Below are 18770 nucleotides of genomic sequence, written 5' to 3' on the forward strand. Positions count from 1 at the left end.
CCCATCCCTGCATAGAGTTGGTATGAGTGCACGATAGCTTCCTTTGTCCCAAGCCTTACCCTGAAAATGCTGAAATTGTTGTATACTTCAATCACTGATTCTATAAACTTGACTCTGATCAGAAATGAACTCTTGATTCATATGTCTTAACATCTCCTGGGACTTAGAGAACGAGTGAAGTGTCCAACCATGTGAATACCGTTTTAATCCAAGTGCTTGATATTCTCATAATTTCACTTTCTGTGCAGTGAAAGCATAATAAAGCTACTTGCGTCTCCATTTTATGCTGAAACTTGATCTAGATTTAGATGGTCTCAATTCAGTTCATACTGAAATTATCCCTGTTCAAGTTGGATTCTTATACTTGAATAGCAATTTCAGAAATGAAAGATTTTTTTCCTGCAATCTCTACTTACCTAATTTTGGTGAATTAGCTGTTCATTGGATAGTTAATTAAATGCAATACAAATAATTTGTGATGAATGTGATGCTCTAGATTTCCACTGTCCCTGCAGAAGTGTGATACTAGCCACAATTCACTTTGGAATACAATATATGCGAGAAAAATTGTGAAAGCAGTATGCTATCAACTGTTTACTCATCGTATCATTTTTCCATCCTTTAGAAAGCCATTATTTTACCTTTTACCAGTACTGGTCAGAAGAAACCTCTTATCTTTTCTTCACCTGGCCAGTAGCTATGTGCCTAAAGACTGTCTGCATCATCTCATCTCAGAGTTAAAGAAAAACTTGGATACTGATCTTTGGATACAGAAATTAATTGACATCTTGGAGCAGGACTTAGAAGGTAGACTTTGTTATTTGAAGTCTAATTCACATTCAAACAGTTTTCAGAGACAATTGAAATATCTCTGTCAAGAACTAGTTGGAAATTCTGAAGGTTCTTCAATTGCTGATAAAAGGTTGGGTTGGTATTGCAGTCAACAAAATGTCAGCAATGATAAATCATCTGAAGGTACAGAAGACATTGCCGCATTAACACAGAACTCTAAAAAACGGAAAAGCGTTGTAAAAGATGGATCACTTTTGGAAGATGATGAGCAAAATGTAACAAAGAAAATAAAACGAGCAGAGGACGTTGTCTGTGTGGAACCTTTTATTGCCAGTGAGAACCAGGATGGAACTGCATGCACGGATCTTACTCCTACACACGCACAAAACAAAATGGACATTGATGAGGTAGAACAGAAAACCTTTCTGAAAACAGAGCAAAACGTTGACCTGCCTGAACATATAAAGGTATGAATAAAATGTATTCATATTTGACTGAAGCCATTAATCCATATTTTATTGAATGGAGGCTGCTGCTCACATTCACTTCTTGCTTGTTTGATTCACATCCACAAGGTTGAACTTGCTTGGAAAAAGAGTGCAGGATTGAAGCATACTGATTGATTAACAAATTAAATTTCTCAGCAAATTCAATACTTGCAGGTTTGAATGCAAATTTCCTGCAGTAGCTGGCACTTACGTGGGTTAATACTGGGAGCCTGCTGTGAAATTACAGACATTTACCAATTATATTCACTCTTGCAGTTTAGGTTAAAACTTCATTGGTCTGTATATAATTACTCTGGTATTAATAAAATTAGTTTATTAAATACTGGAATTGACATTCCGAAGTGTAGAGAAATGTGTACGATTCTCCTTGACAAACTAAAGTTAGTACTCTAATAGGAAGGAACCGTAAAAGAGTTGTGATGCAGAGACGAAAGATGGGCAAGTCAAACAGTTCTAGCTGAGTTCCTTCCCTTCTCAGTTACCTTGGTATTGTTTTGGTGCAGTGATTCAGTCTACCTGAAGGTGTGAGTACATCAAGTGATGCCTTACTGAAGTCTGGTAGAGCATTGTGTTACTAACAGATTCACTTTTTAACGAGCTACTAAAGGAGGACCCATTCTCTCTGTTTAGGAGAATATAAATGGCACTGTTCCAGAGAAGAGAGGTCATTTGCATGTTCTAGCTAATAATTCCTATGCTCTAGTGTTCTTTGAGCAAGTGAGAGGTTTCATATTCTGCCTTATGCTGTGTCATCTGAGTCCGTAGCACAGATTTCTTTCAGTCTGAGCACTTCTGCTGATTGAATCCCTGTCTTCATCATTACTTACCCTGTAAGTTAGAACATCTTGATGCCTCAGATTCTTCTTTCTCTGAACTTGCCTCTGCTCTCTTTCTGGCTTGGGCTTAGGGTTCCATCTATTGTCATGAAACAGGGTAATATTTTTCTTTTCCTTTGGTGGGTGGGTTGAAAAATTTACCTTTGAACAATTCTTCTATTTAACCTCACATTGACATTCTGAATCTGATAACTAAGAATGGTTAAAAAAAATTAATAAGGAAGACAGAATTGGTTCTGAGCAAATGTTTGGAGTTGTAGGCTGACAAGTCCCTGATGGACCTTCATCATCAGTGGTTAGAAGAGAATAGCTGGTGAGATAGTTGATGCTGATTCAGTGGTAACTTTCCAAAATGCCCTAGACTTCGAGAAGGTTCTGTTAGTTCAGAAAATGGGTAAGGAATGCAAAGTTGAGATTACAATGAAGCAAGCCATGATGTTTTTAAAAGGCAGTGCATATTGGCAGAGCTAAGACATTTATTCCTAATACAAGTGTTTGGATATTCAATCAGTTAACAGAGAGGGAAAGTGGACTATGGGAATAAATGAGACACTTTCTGGTTGACGTCCTTCTGACTGGAATAGATCAGTACTTGGGGCCCCTGTTACTCACAATCTGTATCAATCATGAATGAAGACGGACAGAGATTGCTGGATCACTAAGTGTTAGAAGGTCAAAGAGGCTGCAAAGATTGTCTATCCTGGAAGGGAAACAGGAAAACAGGCTATTTTTATGGTGAGAAACTGTGATGCTAGTATTCTAAGAGACCTGTGATTTTCTGTTTTCAAGCATACCAAGCAAATATATTAATATTTTCTTACAATATAAAAGGTCATTTTCCCATATTGATTCTATGCCAGTTCTCAACACATTCACATCAGCCTCATTTCCCCGCTCACTTCCCAATAACTGTTCCTTATGTGTGGTCAGCTCTTGCCAATCCACCTGCCCAGCTATTAAAGGGCCAGTGAACCTACCATCACTTGTCTGGAATAAGACAAGGAACCAGAGCACAGGCAAACAGATATCACCTGGGGGGTGGGGGAGGGGTCAGGATTAAAAGTGGAATTGCTGGAGTTGTGAGACACCAGCTGTAACTACTGCACCACTGAGCAAAGCAAATGATCCTGCAGACTTTACTCTCATACTCCAATTGATGTATGATGAGATCTTGGGTCTTGGTGAAACATAATGGGAATAAACTTAGTTTTTTCACCCAAGGGGAGATATACTGGCAAGAAAGATTAATTCCTCCATGGAGAGGTTATTCGATGAGGAGAAATAATATGGCTTCTTTGCTTAGAAAAATAAGGGGTGATCTCGCTAAAACATGCAAAATGCTTAAAGGGACGATGCTGCCACAGTATTGGAATAAGCCTTAAGGACTGAAATGAGAAGAAATTTCTTCATTCAAAAAGTGAATCTAGGAATTCTCAAATCAGAGGGTTGTGGGTATTCATTGGCTAACCTTCTGCAAAGCTGAGAAAAATTGTGAATACTAGGGCACATTATGGATATCTCTGTAAAGTATGAAGGTCACATTGAGGTACAAGAAAGGTAAAAGCGGAACAGGCTCAAAAGGCTGACCAGCCTATTTCATTCTTGTGAACATGTGCTGATACTTCACAGCAAATACTATTTTTATGCAGCCTTTAATGTCAATAAATTATCCCTTTCCCTTGACTCCAGACAATTTCAATAATACCATGTAATACAGTTCCTAATGGACTCCAAACCTTCTTTCCTACTGCATCTCAGTGGCTGAACTCATTGCTATGACTTGCCTTACAAATGGAGTGATGTCTTGCTCCAGTAAAGGTCTCCTGGATTCTACTTCATGCACCCTCACTCTCATCTGTAATGGTCCATAAATCTAAAACCTTTGCTCCCTGCCATCACTGCTCATGTTCTTTCTGTCAATAAGTCATTCATTCTAAATTAAGAATCTCTACTGAAAACCAAATTGAAAAGCATCATTTAAAGAAAGGAAGTGCATTGGATGGATTATTTGACAAAGAAAAGCTTGCTAATTTGACATCTGCATATGAACCTGTCTATTTTTAAATATGCTTATTTCTCTTTAACAGTATTCGTTATCCACGCTGAGAGATATATTTGAAGCAGACTCAGATGTAAGTATTCTAAGTTTTATACACAAATTTAAAATTTTGATATAAAAATTATTCATATTACATACAATAAATATTATTTTCTCCTCTATTTCATTATTTTCACCAGCACTTTTACTCCTCAGTGTAAAGTATCTTCATTCTCGTTTGCAAGATTAGTATTGACTAGAAAATTTTGTTATTTGGTAATCATAGCTCCTCTTTTCATAGGTCGCCATGCAGCAACAATCTGTGCAGCTTAATGTTTGTTAACCAATGTGATGTTCTTCAGAAAATGAAATCTCTCTCTGTAGTGTCACCATTAATATTCTTTAGAGAACATCATTATGTTAGATTATCCTTGTTTGATCAGAGTTGCCACAGTGACAATCTGTGCAGAACTCCTAACGTGCTGTTTGCGCATCAGATGACTGCAGAGGCTGTATCTAATTTAGTGCCTTCTGTGTTTTCTCATGGTAGATCAAAAGGAGACTTTATTACTGAATCAGAAATTATATGTTTATTCTGAATGATAATTTTATTCTATAGTTTCCTCCGAACTGCTGCACTGTTGTATCTTTATAAGAGCTTATACAAGTGTCCACAAAGGTTTTTAAGGATCTATGGAAGTGGTCCTGGATTAACATTCGCATAGACAACGTGTCTGAATGTAGCTTTCTCACAGGCAATGTCTAGAGGGGAAGCATGGATAATGATTGAGTTCATGCAGATTTTTAGGGTTCCAGTGTATCGTACAATGCAGAATTCAAGTGGAGATCCATACATTTAAAAGTTGTTCAGATATTTGCCTGGTACCTTAGCTGCTGAGAAGACCAGTGCCAAATTGGAGGTGCGGAGTACTCACGTGGGAGCAATCCAATTTGTGAGCAATTTCTATGTTATACTTGTGTGACTCTTAATCTTTACAATATTTTCTCGAAAGTCGTTACAAGGCAGTCAAGTACACCTAGAAACAATGAAGTTCGTACAATTTGTAATTTTTCTCTGAAAACAATTATGTTACAATGAACATGTGCTCTGTGGTGGTTGAGGTGAGATGATGGACTTAGTTAGGTTTAGATTTGGTTGCAGCCTCCAAGTGCCATTGTTGACAGGTCTGATATCAATGTGCCTTCAGTTCCACTGAGGGTCTGTGCTTGTGTAATTATTGCACAATTTCCTTGTAAAGGTAAACATTTAGGACCCTTTGGTCATTTTTTATGGCCCTTAACATGCTCACCTTGACTCAGAAGTAATGTTGTCTTTGTTAGTTACCCAAATCTTTTCAAAAATGGTGCAGCAGGCCATCGCAAAGGAGAAGATGGGGTGGTCTGAGCATCAGCCACACTTCCCAACAGCTTCATGTGCTCCAGAAAGATAAATAAATGTGACGTTCATGTTTAGTTTGTGCCAGACGCCAGCTTGATGCTTTCTGTGAGGACAAACACTTGGTCGCAACAGCTTCAGTAAGGCAAGTTAAACATATTTAAGTAAGTGCTATTTTTATAAGTGGCTGTAGTGTACAGGGTCGTTACTTGTAAAAATCAGAATCAACCAACCAAAACACTCAGCTCAAAATGCTGCTGCCTGTCCAAGAACTGAGACCACTTACCCACTCCTAAACCAGCTGACAGCTTGCTTTTCCAGTCCGTTAGTGCCTGTGCTGACCCAATTCCAAATTCCAGAACAATAATGTAATGTTGGCTGGTTTTGCTTCGCCTAATATCTGGGAAAATCCATGATCGTGTGAATAGTAGCAGCCTGAAGATAGAAATAAGATAAATAATGTGAGTTAAGCGCTGTAATTAAGTGTGTTATTCAGGAAGGAGGTATTGATGTACTATTGCAACAGATTTCTCTTTGCTTATCAGTATAGGGTGCCTCCATTTGTTTTTATTTCTGCAGCTGTATCTGTTGCAATCATGGTAACTGATTTTGCTTTCACCTTAATTTCAGCCCACTCTGGATATGTTCTTCAACTTAAGTTTCTGTCTATATTTTGCTTTTAATAAATAGTTTTTTTTTTGTTCTTAGAAGTTGGAAACACCTGAAGAATTGAATATCCTGAATGAGTGTAATCCAAGCCAGGTAAGGTCAGAGTATTTTTTTTAAAGCATTTCAGCTTGTCCATGTAAAGTAACACTCCATTTTTCCAAGTGTTATTGTGGTAAAGCTTCACTTTTTGGACAGCTCTGGTAGGTAGAGGCTTCTACTTGTCCATGAGATGCTTCCATAGCCTAGGCAGCATTTATCACTTGCAAGGAAGAATCTCTGGTCTTCGGTTGCAGAGCCACAGCAGACTTGACCTGGAGGTTTCTTACTAAAATGGGGAGGAAGTAAAATAGTGAGCTTTGTGGGGAAATCATTTCCTTCCTGCAGCCACGTATCTCCATTTGTATGGACCTTTCCCATTCCACTCTTCACCTAATATTATTTTCAGTGTCAAACAGGACATGTGGAATTTCTGCTAGTAATAATACCCTAAAAAAAATTAAAATCAGACAAGATTTAATTTTCCATTTGATTAAATTAAAGGCATCCGTTAGTCTTGCGAGACCATGGATCTGCGCCTGGAAAGTCTTCACTCTCCAGGGTGCAGGCCTGGGCAAGGTTGTATGGAAGACCAGCAGTTGCCCATGCTGCAAGTCTCCCCTCTCCACAAGACCAATGTTGTCCAAGGGAAGGGCATTAGGACCCATACAGCTTGGCACCAGTGTCGTCGCGGAGCAATGTGTGATTAAGTGCCTTGCTCAAGGACACAACACGTTGCCTCGGCTGGGGCTCGAACTCACGACCTTCAGGTCACTAATCCAATGCCTTAACCAGTTGGCCATGTGCCATTTGATACTGCTGTAACAAAAATGAATTTGGCTTTTGATATATTCTATGTACTCTTGGTTAAAGGGCTGAGTCATGTGCTATTGATGTGCAAACTACAAAGCTGATAGAGATATTGTTCAATTTTATGAGCTGTCAAGAAGTGGGGAAGGTGTTTTTACTGTATTGCACATTTTTACACTACCATATGAGAAAATCAACAGAAATATGAAAACTCATTCAGTACCAGAATTAACGTTGTGTGCCGTTGGCTGAACTGAAGATGTTTCCACAATTCTATTGCTATATCATGTTATTTGTTTAACAAAGTAAAATGTTGCAGGTCTTATCCTTTCAGCAATGGGTCTGTGAATGTTTATTCCTGAATAACTGGGGCAATGCATTTGTTGCAGCTGGAGAAACTCTGTTTATTACTGAGGCTGCCAGAACTCTCAGAACACCAACTGCCCCTGGCCTGCAACAAACTGATCTCCCTACCTTCTGATCTCAGTTACAGCAATGCAACTGTGCTTGCTCGGACACTCTTCTTGAAAAGGGTATGGTTACTTCTGTGGCATGACTGAAACATTTTTTCTTTTCTATCTCTTCCTCTGTATAATTAACTTCTAGTGCTTTTTGGCCATTCAGATTTGAATGCAAAGTTTTGCTGCCTCTATCAGTTTTGCACACCGTGGACTGTTTTTTCAATAATGACCAAAATGTGTGAAATAGTTCAATTCCATCTTTTTATAGGCTTGCAGCAGCGTCCTTATCAATAAATTAGTGGATGATTTGTAGATCTTGGGAGCATACCAGATAAATTACTACTTGGGAATGAGGAGATCCGGCATATTGATCTCCTGCTGGTTATGTTAGGACAGAAGCACCTCTAAAAGAAAATCTAATTTTTAATTTACCATCTCTTGAAACTGTTGGTGCAGACATTGGCCTTCCTGTATATGTATTAATGCATATGATATATAGCTCTTTCAAAATTCAATATAGTAAAGGCAGAAACATGAGGCTTCTGAGTTTCTTAGAAATCAAAATAGAAACTGCTAGAAGTATTCTGTGTGTCTGGCAGCCTCTGTAGAAATAAAAGTAAATGTTTCAAATCAATGTATTTTCCTCAGACCTGGAGAAGGAGGTGTAATTGATGTTAAGCAATTACAAGGGCCAGAACCTAAAGGGAAGAAAAGACCAAAGGGATACCTGTGGTGTGAGGGAAGGCAAGGGAAATTAATTGACAAAAGGAGTTGTGATGCATGGCAGAAGGGAATTGTGTTTGGACATATAAAAAAACTGAAAATGGGTCTGGAGGGGATGTAAACAGGAAAAAACAGAATAATTACAGTTGATAAAATGGAGAGCTCTGAGCAGTGATTATTTTCTGAAATTATTTAACCCAGTAAATATAGAAAGCTGCAGAGTGCCTAATTGTATGCCAGGGTTCCATATCATGAGTTTCTGTTGATGTGTATTAGTGCAAAGGAAGATTTGTTGAGCTGGAGTGCAAGCTGTAGACGCTGAGCTCTATCAGGGGAACAGAAAATTAACTGGAGTCGGGTGTCATAATCTGTAGATTACTTTAAACTTGAAGTTGATCTTTGACAGCGTTATGAGTCGAGGATGGGAACTTATTTTCCTTTTGTATGGATGTGGTAAAGACTGTGAAGGAAGGGAAAACTGACCAAGTTACATTACTGCAGGAAGCTATTGAAGTGAGGAGTAGATGAATAAAAATATAGTAATTTTAAAGAAAAACTGTAGATAGTTTACATTGCAGCTGCAATTGGAATCTCTGACAACCATATCAGGTTAGGGAATCTCTTGTGCCCAGAGAGGACCCTGGCAAACTTGGTGTGGGGACATTGGGGACAAGTATTGTGATCACAATTAGATGTAAGAATGATGTTCATCTGAGAAAATTTGGGAAGTTAGGAACCAAATTTAAAAAAAACAGAACTTCAAAAATAATAAAAACAGAAAATTCTGGAAGAACTCAGCAGGTCAGGCAACATCTTTGAGAAGAGAAACAGTTAGCATTTCAGGCATGGGACTCAACATCAGAACTGGAAACAAGAGACACCAGGTTGTAGGTAGCAGTGAAGGTAGAAGAAGGAAATGGAAGAAATATCTCTGATCCCACAAGACTGGGTGATCTAATGTGGCAGTTTAAAAAAAGTTCTGATCTTAACTGCTGCTTGTTGCGTTTATTATTGAGCCCTTGGGCCCTCTGTGGTCAAGGCCGACCGTGGATGTGGCGTCTTAGTTGTATACACAAGCCAGGGCAGTATAATATGGAGAGCAAGCAGTCATCCCCTGTCCACACAGCTGATGAACCCAAATGAGCGGCAAAGACTGATACAGTCTGGCACCAGTGGTATTGCAAGAGTTGCCAGTCAGTGTTGAAGCATGAATGGGTGTAGCTGCAAGGCAGCAGAGGTTTGAGATTGGAGTTTTCCAACCAAGGCTGATGAGACCCATCTGCCCAGAGCACTTACCATAGTACCTTTAATTTTCATATTGAGTTGGTTGACACAGACGGAATATGCATCAACATGGAACTCGGTATCATTAGAACAGTTCTGACATTGCGACATCGAAGGAATGGGGGAAAAAAGTCAATATTAGAACTGAGATAGGAGAAAGTTCATATCCCAAAGATGGAAGTTGTGAAGTCAAAGGGAGGTATGTAAAGTTACTTTAGACTTGTTTCTCAGAAGAGGAAGGTATTTCAGTGAAGGAAAATTCAATAACAGATTTGGATTGTGTATATTCATAGGTACTCTCACTGACTGAGCCTGCATCACGATTTCTAACAGCTGCCATCACTTTGTTTTGCAAGAAATATCCACGCCCAACCGGCACTGCTGTGATTGGGCCACTCCTTCAGACTCCTGACATTGGTATGGTCCGCATTTGTGTGAGATATACTGCTAGCTATTAATTAGCAATGAATAACTAAGAATGAAAAAAATACTTCTTACTGTAATCACACTGAATATTGGCGAATGCACGCATTATTTTAGTGCTTACTCTTGCCTCACATTGACATTTATCTTTAATTCTCCCCGTTGTGAGAAAACAAGTAGTTTGTTGTGAGCAAGATTATGATTTTGCAGCTTTGTTATCATAATGAAACAAGGCACTGTGCAAAACATGGGAATGAAGGGATGGTTAGATGCAAAATATCACCTATCATGTGACGGCTGCATGTGATACAGCAGTGAAGTTATTGAATGTTATAGCAATCGGTTCCCTGTCTAGGTCTAGTGTAGAATAATTGTTGAGGTGACATATCCTCCCAGTAGTTGACAAGACTAGGAACTATAGTCTCTTCCAAATCTCAGATTATTCAAAGTATCCCTAAATACCAATTTCAAAAATTTTTTTCACTAAGCTGTCACTGATTTACTTTAATAGGTATAATTGTGTAAAACCATTTGATGAGTCACACGCATGAAACCTCCTGAATGGTAGTTTCAAGGTTTGACATTCTGCTTCTGTACTAGCAGTTAGAGGCGCACTATGTTTTGACATTTGAACTTGCTTTGTTCTAGGTTGTATCACACTGAATCCCTTCAGAAGTAACACTTGTGTTATCAATACAAGTAACTACTAGAGCAACTTTTCATCTGTGTGGAATTTTTCTATGTCTGAACCTGCCTTTCTAACATTGAGACAGTTGCCTAACTGAGGATGAGAGATTTCATTATATTTAATTGCATACTTTCATGATGTAACACTCTAATTCTAACAAATGTTACTATCATCTGATCCAGAGCTATAAATTTACAGTATATATCAAATTTTATTAAAATGACAATAAAGCTATTGTTTGCAATATAACAGGAAATCCAATGTTTCTGAATTTTTTTTTACAGGAAATGTTCAGGTGGAACTAATTTGCAGGCTTACAGAAGATTGCCTTGAACCAGACCATTTAACAGTGACTTTTAGGTTGATTTATTTTCTGTTAATTGATGTTTACATTTTATGCTTATCTTGTGCAATGCTCTCTCAGGAAAATGTTTTTTAGTAAATTAAAGTTTTAACTTGAAACATTCCATTTTGGTCTAGTGGTGAACATACTAAGATCTTTATGGTAACCACAAAAATTATGTATTAAAAATGGAATCAAACTACGAGTATTAGTCACCTCCATTTAAAGGCATTCAGGTTTTCAATAATTTCTCCTTCCAACTAAAGGTGTAGCCAGGGGCATTCGCATGGGTCCCAGCAATGCCTGCCTTTTTATGAGCTATGTGGGACACTCTATGTTCCAAGCCTACACCAGTATCACTCCCCAAATTTTCCACGCTACATCGGAGCTGCTTCCTGCACTTATATTGAGCTCGTTGACTTCATCAACTTTGCCTCCAACTTCTACCCTGCCCTCAGATTTACCTTGTCCAGTTCCGACATCTCCCTCACCTTTCTCAGTCTCTCTGTCTCTAACTCTGGCGACAGTTTATCTACTGATATCTTTTATAAATCCACTGATTCTCACAACTACCGGGACTATGTCTCTTCGCACTCTGTCACTTGTAAAGATGCCATCCCCTTCTCTCATTTCCTCTGTTTCCACTGCATCTGCTTTCAGGATGATGCTTTTCATTCCAGAATTAATGAGATGTCTTCTTCCTTCAAAGGAAGGGCTTTTCCTTCCTGCACCGTCAATGCTGCCCTCACCCCAATCCTCCCGCTAGCCCACAAGGGATATCCTCACCTACTATCCCACTAGTCTCCATGTCCAACATGCAGTTCTCCATAACTTCCCCCATCACCAATGGGATGCCACCACCAATCACATCTTTCCCTCCCCCTACTTTCTCCCTTCCACAGGCATCGCTCTCTATACGTGACTCCCTTGTCCACTTGTTGCTCCCCACTGATCTCCCTCTTGGTCCTTATCCTTGCAAGTGGACCAAGTGCCCCTACATCTCCTCCCTCACTACCATTCAGGACCCCAAATAGTCCTTCCAGGTGAGGTGACACTTCACCAGTGAATCTGTTCGGGTCATATACTGTGCGCGGTGCTCCCAGTGTGGCCTCCTGGATATCAGTGAGACCCGACATAGATTGGGAGACTGCTTTGTCAAGCACCTGCACTTCGTCCGCCAAAAAGAGCGGAACCTCTTGGTGGCCACCCATATTAATTCTACTTTCCATTCCCATTCCAACATGTCAGTCCATGACCTCCTCTTCTGTCGCGATGAGGCAACACTCAGGTTGGAGGAGCAACACCTTAAATTGCATATGGGTAGTCTCCAACCTGATGGCATGAACATCAATTTCTCAAACTTCTGGTAATTGCTCCCCGCCCCATTTCTGTTTCCCTCTCTCACCTTATCTCCTTAGCTGACCATCACCTTTCTTTTGTGCTCTTCCCTTTTCCCTTTCTTCCATGGTCTTCTGTCCTCTCCTATCAGATTTCCCCCTTTTCCTCTTTACTTTCCAGCTCTTTACTTCACCCCTCCCCCACCTTCTCACTCTAACTTCTCATCTTTTTTCCCCCAGTCTTGATGAAGAGTCCCATCCCAAAATGTCGACTATACTTTTTCCAGATGCTGCCTGGCCTGCTGAGTTCCTCCAGCATTTTGTGTGTGTTGCCTTGGATTTCCAAAGTCTGCAGATTTTCTCTTGTTTGTCTTCAGGTTTTATCTCTTAGCTTTGAGAGGGAACAGATTGAAGCACAACATGCAGAACAATTTTAAAACGCCACTACAGAAAGAATTCCCACAGTTTTGCTATTAGGAACTTCAACAAAGCAAAAGTGAATGTTTAGTATTTGTCATTCTAGATGATTTTAACAATCGTTGTTAGAGATGGATTTAACAACCCTACCCTACTTGGAAATGTTCTCCTGCCCAAGAAATATTATCTCTGCGTCAGGGCTCTGCAACCTCCAGCGGTTTTCATTTGGCTCTAATTGAATTCAATTGATAAACTTTGTAGATAAAATTTGTAGAAAGCACTTTTGTAGTGACTTCCAAGGCAGCATTTGTGGAAGCCTCTTTATAAATACTTATCTCACTGACCATGTTGATGGGCAGTTCACATCAGCAAAATATATTGTTTTCCACTGTAGCAAAGTATCACTCACATGAACACACACACACACACACACACACACACACACACACACACCCTGGAGGAACTCAGCAGCTCAGACAGCATCTATGAAGGGAAATGAACAGTTGACATTTCAGGTCGAGGCCCTTCATCAAGTCTGGGGGAAAAAAGGGAGGTAGACCATTTAAAAGTGTTTGGGGGAGAGGTGGTGGTTAGATTTGATCTATGTCACTTCTACCAATCATTTCCCCCTCACCCCCCCCCCACTTGGATCCATATCACCGGCCGACTTTTGGTCCACCCTTTTCCTCCACTTGTGTGTTGCTCTAGGTTTCCAGCATCTACAGCCTCTCCTGTCTCCACAAATTATTACTTGCTACCTTTATTCAACATGGAAGGTTGTGGAGACTCCAAATAATATTAAGATGCTGGCACAGGAACAATAATAATGCAATCTGCAGAAGGCCATAGTGAAAGGGGAAATTGAATAAAATTCAACAGTAGTTACAGCATGTTATAAATAGGAGTATCAGTTAGAATTTTCTGTTAACTGCGTTGCCCATTCATGGTAATTATTGTGATATACGTTTGTACTTACAGACATATCCTCTTGGTAACATGGAGTGAAGAAGTACTTTCCGTGGTCCACATGTTGCTTGAGAGAAAGGTAATCAATAAAGTAGTCGCAAGTCAGGAACACCATAAAGCACTCTAATGGTTCTACTATGCAAATATTTTCAACATCCCAACTAACAGTTGGCCTGGATATGAAAGGCATCATCAACTTGGATCAGATTTTGTTTGCCATTGTGAAAATACCATCTACTTGTGATTCAATCAGTTTTATTATTATCGTTGAATAGTTCTTGGGCAAGGTGCCAGAGGCCATTTGCACTTTGACACTGTACACCTTCAAGGGAAAAGGTGAAGAGAAATATTAACTAAAAGTATAAAACTGACCTTTATTTCAGGAATTAGTTCTTTACAGAAATGTACTAATCTTGTTTGACAGTACAGGAAAACAGATGAGTGATAAAACCCCACATTATTTAAACAATGGCTTTACAAATCCATTCTGTATTTTTAATGTAATCACCCTTTCTGTGTAACAGATCTGATAATTAGTTTCACAATACATTTTTTTGACAAATAATATTGATAAATGACTGAGTCATATGTTTTCATGGTGTTGATTGAGGTAGGAATGTTAGTCATAACTTTGCTTTTTCAATGCTTACAATATTTTTTTTCTTGACAGGTAGAACTAACATCTGAACTGTTTGAGCAATTTATTGAAAAGTTAAGCCAACAAGCTGAGAGATTCAAGAAATCGGTAAAATATGCCAAGGTGATCCTAGCTACACTTACAAAGTACCCAACCTCTGTGAGTATTATTCTGGACATTGAGGAGAAGTGGATTCAGATCTTAACTCTTCAGTTGAACTGTGTGAATACAGAGGGGCGTGCACCTGGATTCAAGTAGTTCAGTCCTTATTTTCCAACCTTTGGTGCCAGAAGTGGAACTAGACACAGGAAGGGTATTTGTGAGCCTAAATGTATTTGATTGTTGTTGATACTAATTTCTAGTGGAGTTATAGAGATGTACAGCACAGAAATGTGCCCTTCAGCCCAATTAGTCCATGCTGACCAAGGTGTCCATATAAGCCAGTCCCATTTTCTCCATCATTGGCCCATATCCCCATAAACCTTTCCTATCCTTGCACCTGAACAAATATTTTTTTAAATGTTGCTCTGGAAGCTCATTCCATATACACATCACCCGTGTGTGAAGAAGTTGCCCCTCAGGCCTCCTTTAAATATTTTTTCTCTCACCTTAGCCCTCTAGTTTTTGAATCTCTTTCCCTTGATAAAAGTAGTATGTGAAAGGTGTATTTTAAGTAAATGTATTATTTACAATTTTAAAGATATGTTAGGTATTTTAATCTATTTGAACTGGAATTAAATGTCTATGCCTATCACAGATGATTTGAAACAGTTCAAAAACTTTATCAAATAGCCATCGGACGCCACCTGTTGGGTATCCAGCTGGGGATCCAGCTGAATTGATCTTGTAGGTCTGCAGAATAAGCTCAATCTGACCTAGTATATCCAGCCAACTCTAGTGCAGGTATAAAATAGCAAAGACCCCAAGTGTACATCTATCATTGATTAATTGCAATACAGTACATTGAGATAATTCCATGGCTGGTTGGGGGTAAACAGCAGGGGTCCAACTTAAACTTTGATAATAAAAAAGGCATTATATTTCCATTATTTACTTTTGAGGCAGCACTGAAGGCAAAGTTTAAAATCACTGTCAATTCCCAAAATAATGCTGCTAAATGCAAGGAGAACTTTGACATAAAAAATTCTACAAAATTTAGCCTCCTGTGTTAATACACTTTATTAACAATAGAATTAAATTGGTTTGTATAGAATGATATCTTAATGTTGTAACAATGGGCTTAAACACTTGGATAAAATTATTATACAGATTGAGTGCATAAATTGCCTTTTTGATAATCCAGTTTGTTTAAGTATTTGAAAAACTTAATAATAATCGCATGCTAACACTTTTCCGATTGGCTATTAGTTGCTGCATGGATCTAAGCAGGAATGACATCTGTTTCATGTTGATAGTATTAAATATGTTAAATAATAGATATTTCAGAATAGAGTTTACCATTTAAATTAGTGTATTTGCATGAATTAGTTTGCTTGTTGCTGTATGACAGTGGATATAAGATTGTAGGTTAAGTGCTGAGGGTATGGGCTGTATTTAATTAGTTGGAGGGAGAGGCTGTTTTTGATTCGTTGGAGGGAGAGGCTGTATTTGATTCGCTGGAGGGAGAGTGCCCAGGCTGATGGTCAGCAGAATCCTGCTTCTGTTTTTCACTTAGCTGTAACATGCGCACAGCCTGGGCTGTGCCATTCCAGTACACTTGACAGAGCTATACATGAACTTGCATACTGGTCTTTGCTGGGTGCAGAGGATCCATGTTTTACAGCTGTACATGATCATTGAATTTGACAGCCATGACTACCTGAAAGAATCTTTTGATGCTGCGTGTGGGTAGATGCATTGCATTCTTGAGGGTCTGGAGGAGGTTCATGAGAATGATCTCACGAATGGAAGAGTTAACATATGAGGAGCGCTAGATGGCCCTGGATCTGTACTCACTGGAGATTGGAAGAATGGAGGGGGATCTCATTGAAACCTATCGGATATTGAAAGGTCTAGAAAGAGTGGATATGGAGAGGATGCTTCTTTTAGTGGGGGAGTCTAGGACCAAAGGGCACAACCTCTGATAAGAAGGATGTCCATATAGAACAGAGATGAGGATAAAATGAGGGCTTGTATACTCTAGAATTTAGAAGGCTGAGAGGGGATCTTATTGAAACATATAAGATTATTAAGGAATTGGACACCCTGCAGGCAGGAAGCATGTTCCCGCTGATGGGTGAGTCCAGAACCAGAGGCCACACTTTAAGAATTAGGGGTAGGCCATTTAGAATGGAGTTGAGGAAAAACTTTTTCACCCAGAGAGTGGTGAATATATGGAATGCTCTGCCCCAGAAGGCTGTAGAGGCCAAGTCTCTGGATGCTTTCAAAAAAGAGATGGATAGAGCTCCTAAAGACAGTGGAATCAAAGGTTATGGGATAACTGGATACTGATAGTGGATGATCAGCCATGATCACATGAATGGCAGTGCTGGCTTGAAGGGCCGAATGGCCTACTCCTGCACCTGTTGTCTATTGTCTATTAAATTTCACCAGAGGGTGGTGAACGTGTGGAATTATTTGCCACAAACAGTATTTAAGGCAGAGATTGATATATTCATGATTAACCAGAGGGTCAAAGGTTATGGGGAGAAGGCAGGAGATTGGGGTTGAGAGGGATGTTGGATCAACCATGATGGAATGGTGGCAGAATGTCCTAATTCTGCTCCTCTGTCTTATGCATGTAGCACTAGTTTCATCAGTATGCCTATTATAATACAACTTGAACGAATATTCGTGGAGGAGCTAAACGACATACATTATTTACAGTTATCACAGAATATCCAGTGTTATCTCGCAAACAACAGAAGGAAAAAACATACACAAAGTGAAGCCAAAGCCAACTGGGCCAGCCATTTGCTATCTACAGTGGTACTAGAAAGTTTGTGCACCCTATAGAATTTTCTTTATTTCTGCATAAATATGACCTAAAATGTGATCAGATCTTCACACAAGTCCTAAAACCAGATAAAGAGAACCCAAATAAATAAATAACACAAAAAATACTATACTTGTTCATTTATTTATTGAGAAAAATGATTCAATATTACATGTATTTGTTGGGAGAAGTATGTGAACACTGGGGTAATGCCATCTACAAAAGCTATTTGGAGTCAGGTATTCCAATCATTGAGATGAGATTGTAGGTGCGGGATAGTAGAGGTGCCCTGCGCTATACAAAAAAAAAGACACCTAAAGTCAGGTTACTGATAGAGCCTGCTCTTCTTAAGAAAGATTGTTTATGTGCACCATGCCTCGATCAAAACAACTTACAGAGGAGCTGAGAAGAATAATTGTAGAGATGCATGAAAATGGAAAAGGTTACAAAAGCATTTCCAAAGACCTGAGTGTTCATCAGTCCACAGTACGGGAAATTGTCTAAATGGAGGAAATTCAGTACTGTTGCTGCTCTCCCTAGGAGAGGGCATCCTGCAAAGATCACACCAAGAGCACAACGTGCAATGCTGGAGGAAGTGCAAAGGCACCCAAGGGTGCAGCAGAAGGCCTGCAGAAATCTCTAGGACTTGCTGAAGTCTCTGTTCATGTGTCTACTGTAAGAAAAACACTGAACAAGAATGGTATTCATGGAAGGACAGCACGGAGGAAACCACTGTTCGCAAAAAAAAATTGCTGCACATCTCAAGACCACCTGGGTGTTCTTCAACGCTTCTGAGATGATGTTCTGTGGACAGATAAGACAAAAGTTAAACTTTTTGGCAGATATGCACATTTTTTTTAGATTATGAAGACATGCAGTCCTCTTTTATTGTCATTTAGTAATGTATGCATTAAGAAATGATACAATATTTCCTCCGGTGTGATATCACAAAACACAGGACAGAGCAAGACTGAAAAAACTGACAAAACCACATAATTATAACATATAGTTACAACAGTGCGACAATACCATAACTTGATGAAGAAGTCCATGAGCACAGTAAAATTCAAAGTCTCTCAAATGTCCCACATCTCACGCAGGCGGAGATAAGGAGAAAAACACTCTCTGCCATACCCGACCACGGTCCGACTCTGAGTCATCCGAAAACTGCGCTCTGATCAGCTCTCCGACACCGAGTACTGAGCGCCATCACTATCCAAATGATTTGACCTCCTTCTCGGTTGCCAACAGCAGGCAAAGCTGGGGATTTTGAGGCCTACCCTCCGAAAGATTCCCCACCGCGCAGTAACGACAGCAGTGAACGAGTGTTTCAGAAATTTTTCCAGATGTTCCTCTGTTCTTTCACGTCCATCTTCATCAAATCAGAATTGTCCACGGCCCCTATTTAACAGATATGATATCATTTTTCATCGGAGAGCTGCGCACGCGCATCGCGCTGCTTCTCTTCTC

At 39.5% G+C, this 18770-nt stretch overlaps 2 protein-coding genes across 7 annotated transcripts in view; one reads left to right on the plus strand and one right to left on the minus strand.

The window, feature by feature from the left end:
• Nucleotides 1-18770, plus strand: part of fance (FA complementation group E) — a 37189-nt gene that overhangs the window by 9372 nt on the left and 9047 nt on the right. For 2 of the 3 annotated variants that reach the window (XM_063065598.1, XM_063065599.1), the window contains exons 3-10: nt 626-1259; nt 4225-4269; nt 6280-6333; nt 7476-7619; nt 9848-9971; nt 10950-11025; nt 13741-13807; nt 14399-14524. In XM_063065598.1, the coding sequence (XP_062921668.1) occupies nt 626-1259; nt 4225-4269; nt 6280-6333; nt 7476-7619; nt 9848-9971; nt 10950-11025; nt 13741-13807; nt 14399-14524 (1270 nt within the window). Of the gene's footprint in view, nt 1-625; nt 1260-4224; nt 4270-6279; nt 6334-7475; nt 7620-9847; nt 9972-10949; nt 11026-13740; nt 13808-14398; nt 14525-18770 lie in introns of those variants that run through there. The other variant, XM_063065600.1, reaches the window with a different exon arrangement.
• The window catches only part of mkrn4 (makorin, ring finger protein, 4), a 35312-nt gene continuing 33997 nt past the window's right edge, over nt 17456-18770 (minus strand). For 3 of the 4 annotated variants that reach the window (XM_063065604.1, XM_063065605.1, XM_063065606.1), the window contains one exon: nt 17456-18104. In XM_063065604.1, coding sequence (XP_062921674.1) covers nt 17940-18104 — 165 coding nt within the window. In that variant the 3' untranslated portion in view covers nt 17456-17939. The remainder of the gene's footprint in view (nt 18105-18770) is intronic. The other variant, XM_063065601.1, reaches the window with a different exon arrangement.

This window comes from Mobula hypostoma, chromosome 13 (assembly GCF_963921235.1).
Source record: "Mobula hypostoma chromosome 13, sMobHyp1.1, whole genome shotgun sequence".
Lineage (NCBI taxonomy): Eukaryota > Metazoa > Chordata > Chondrichthyes > Myliobatiformes > Myliobatidae > Mobula > Mobula hypostoma.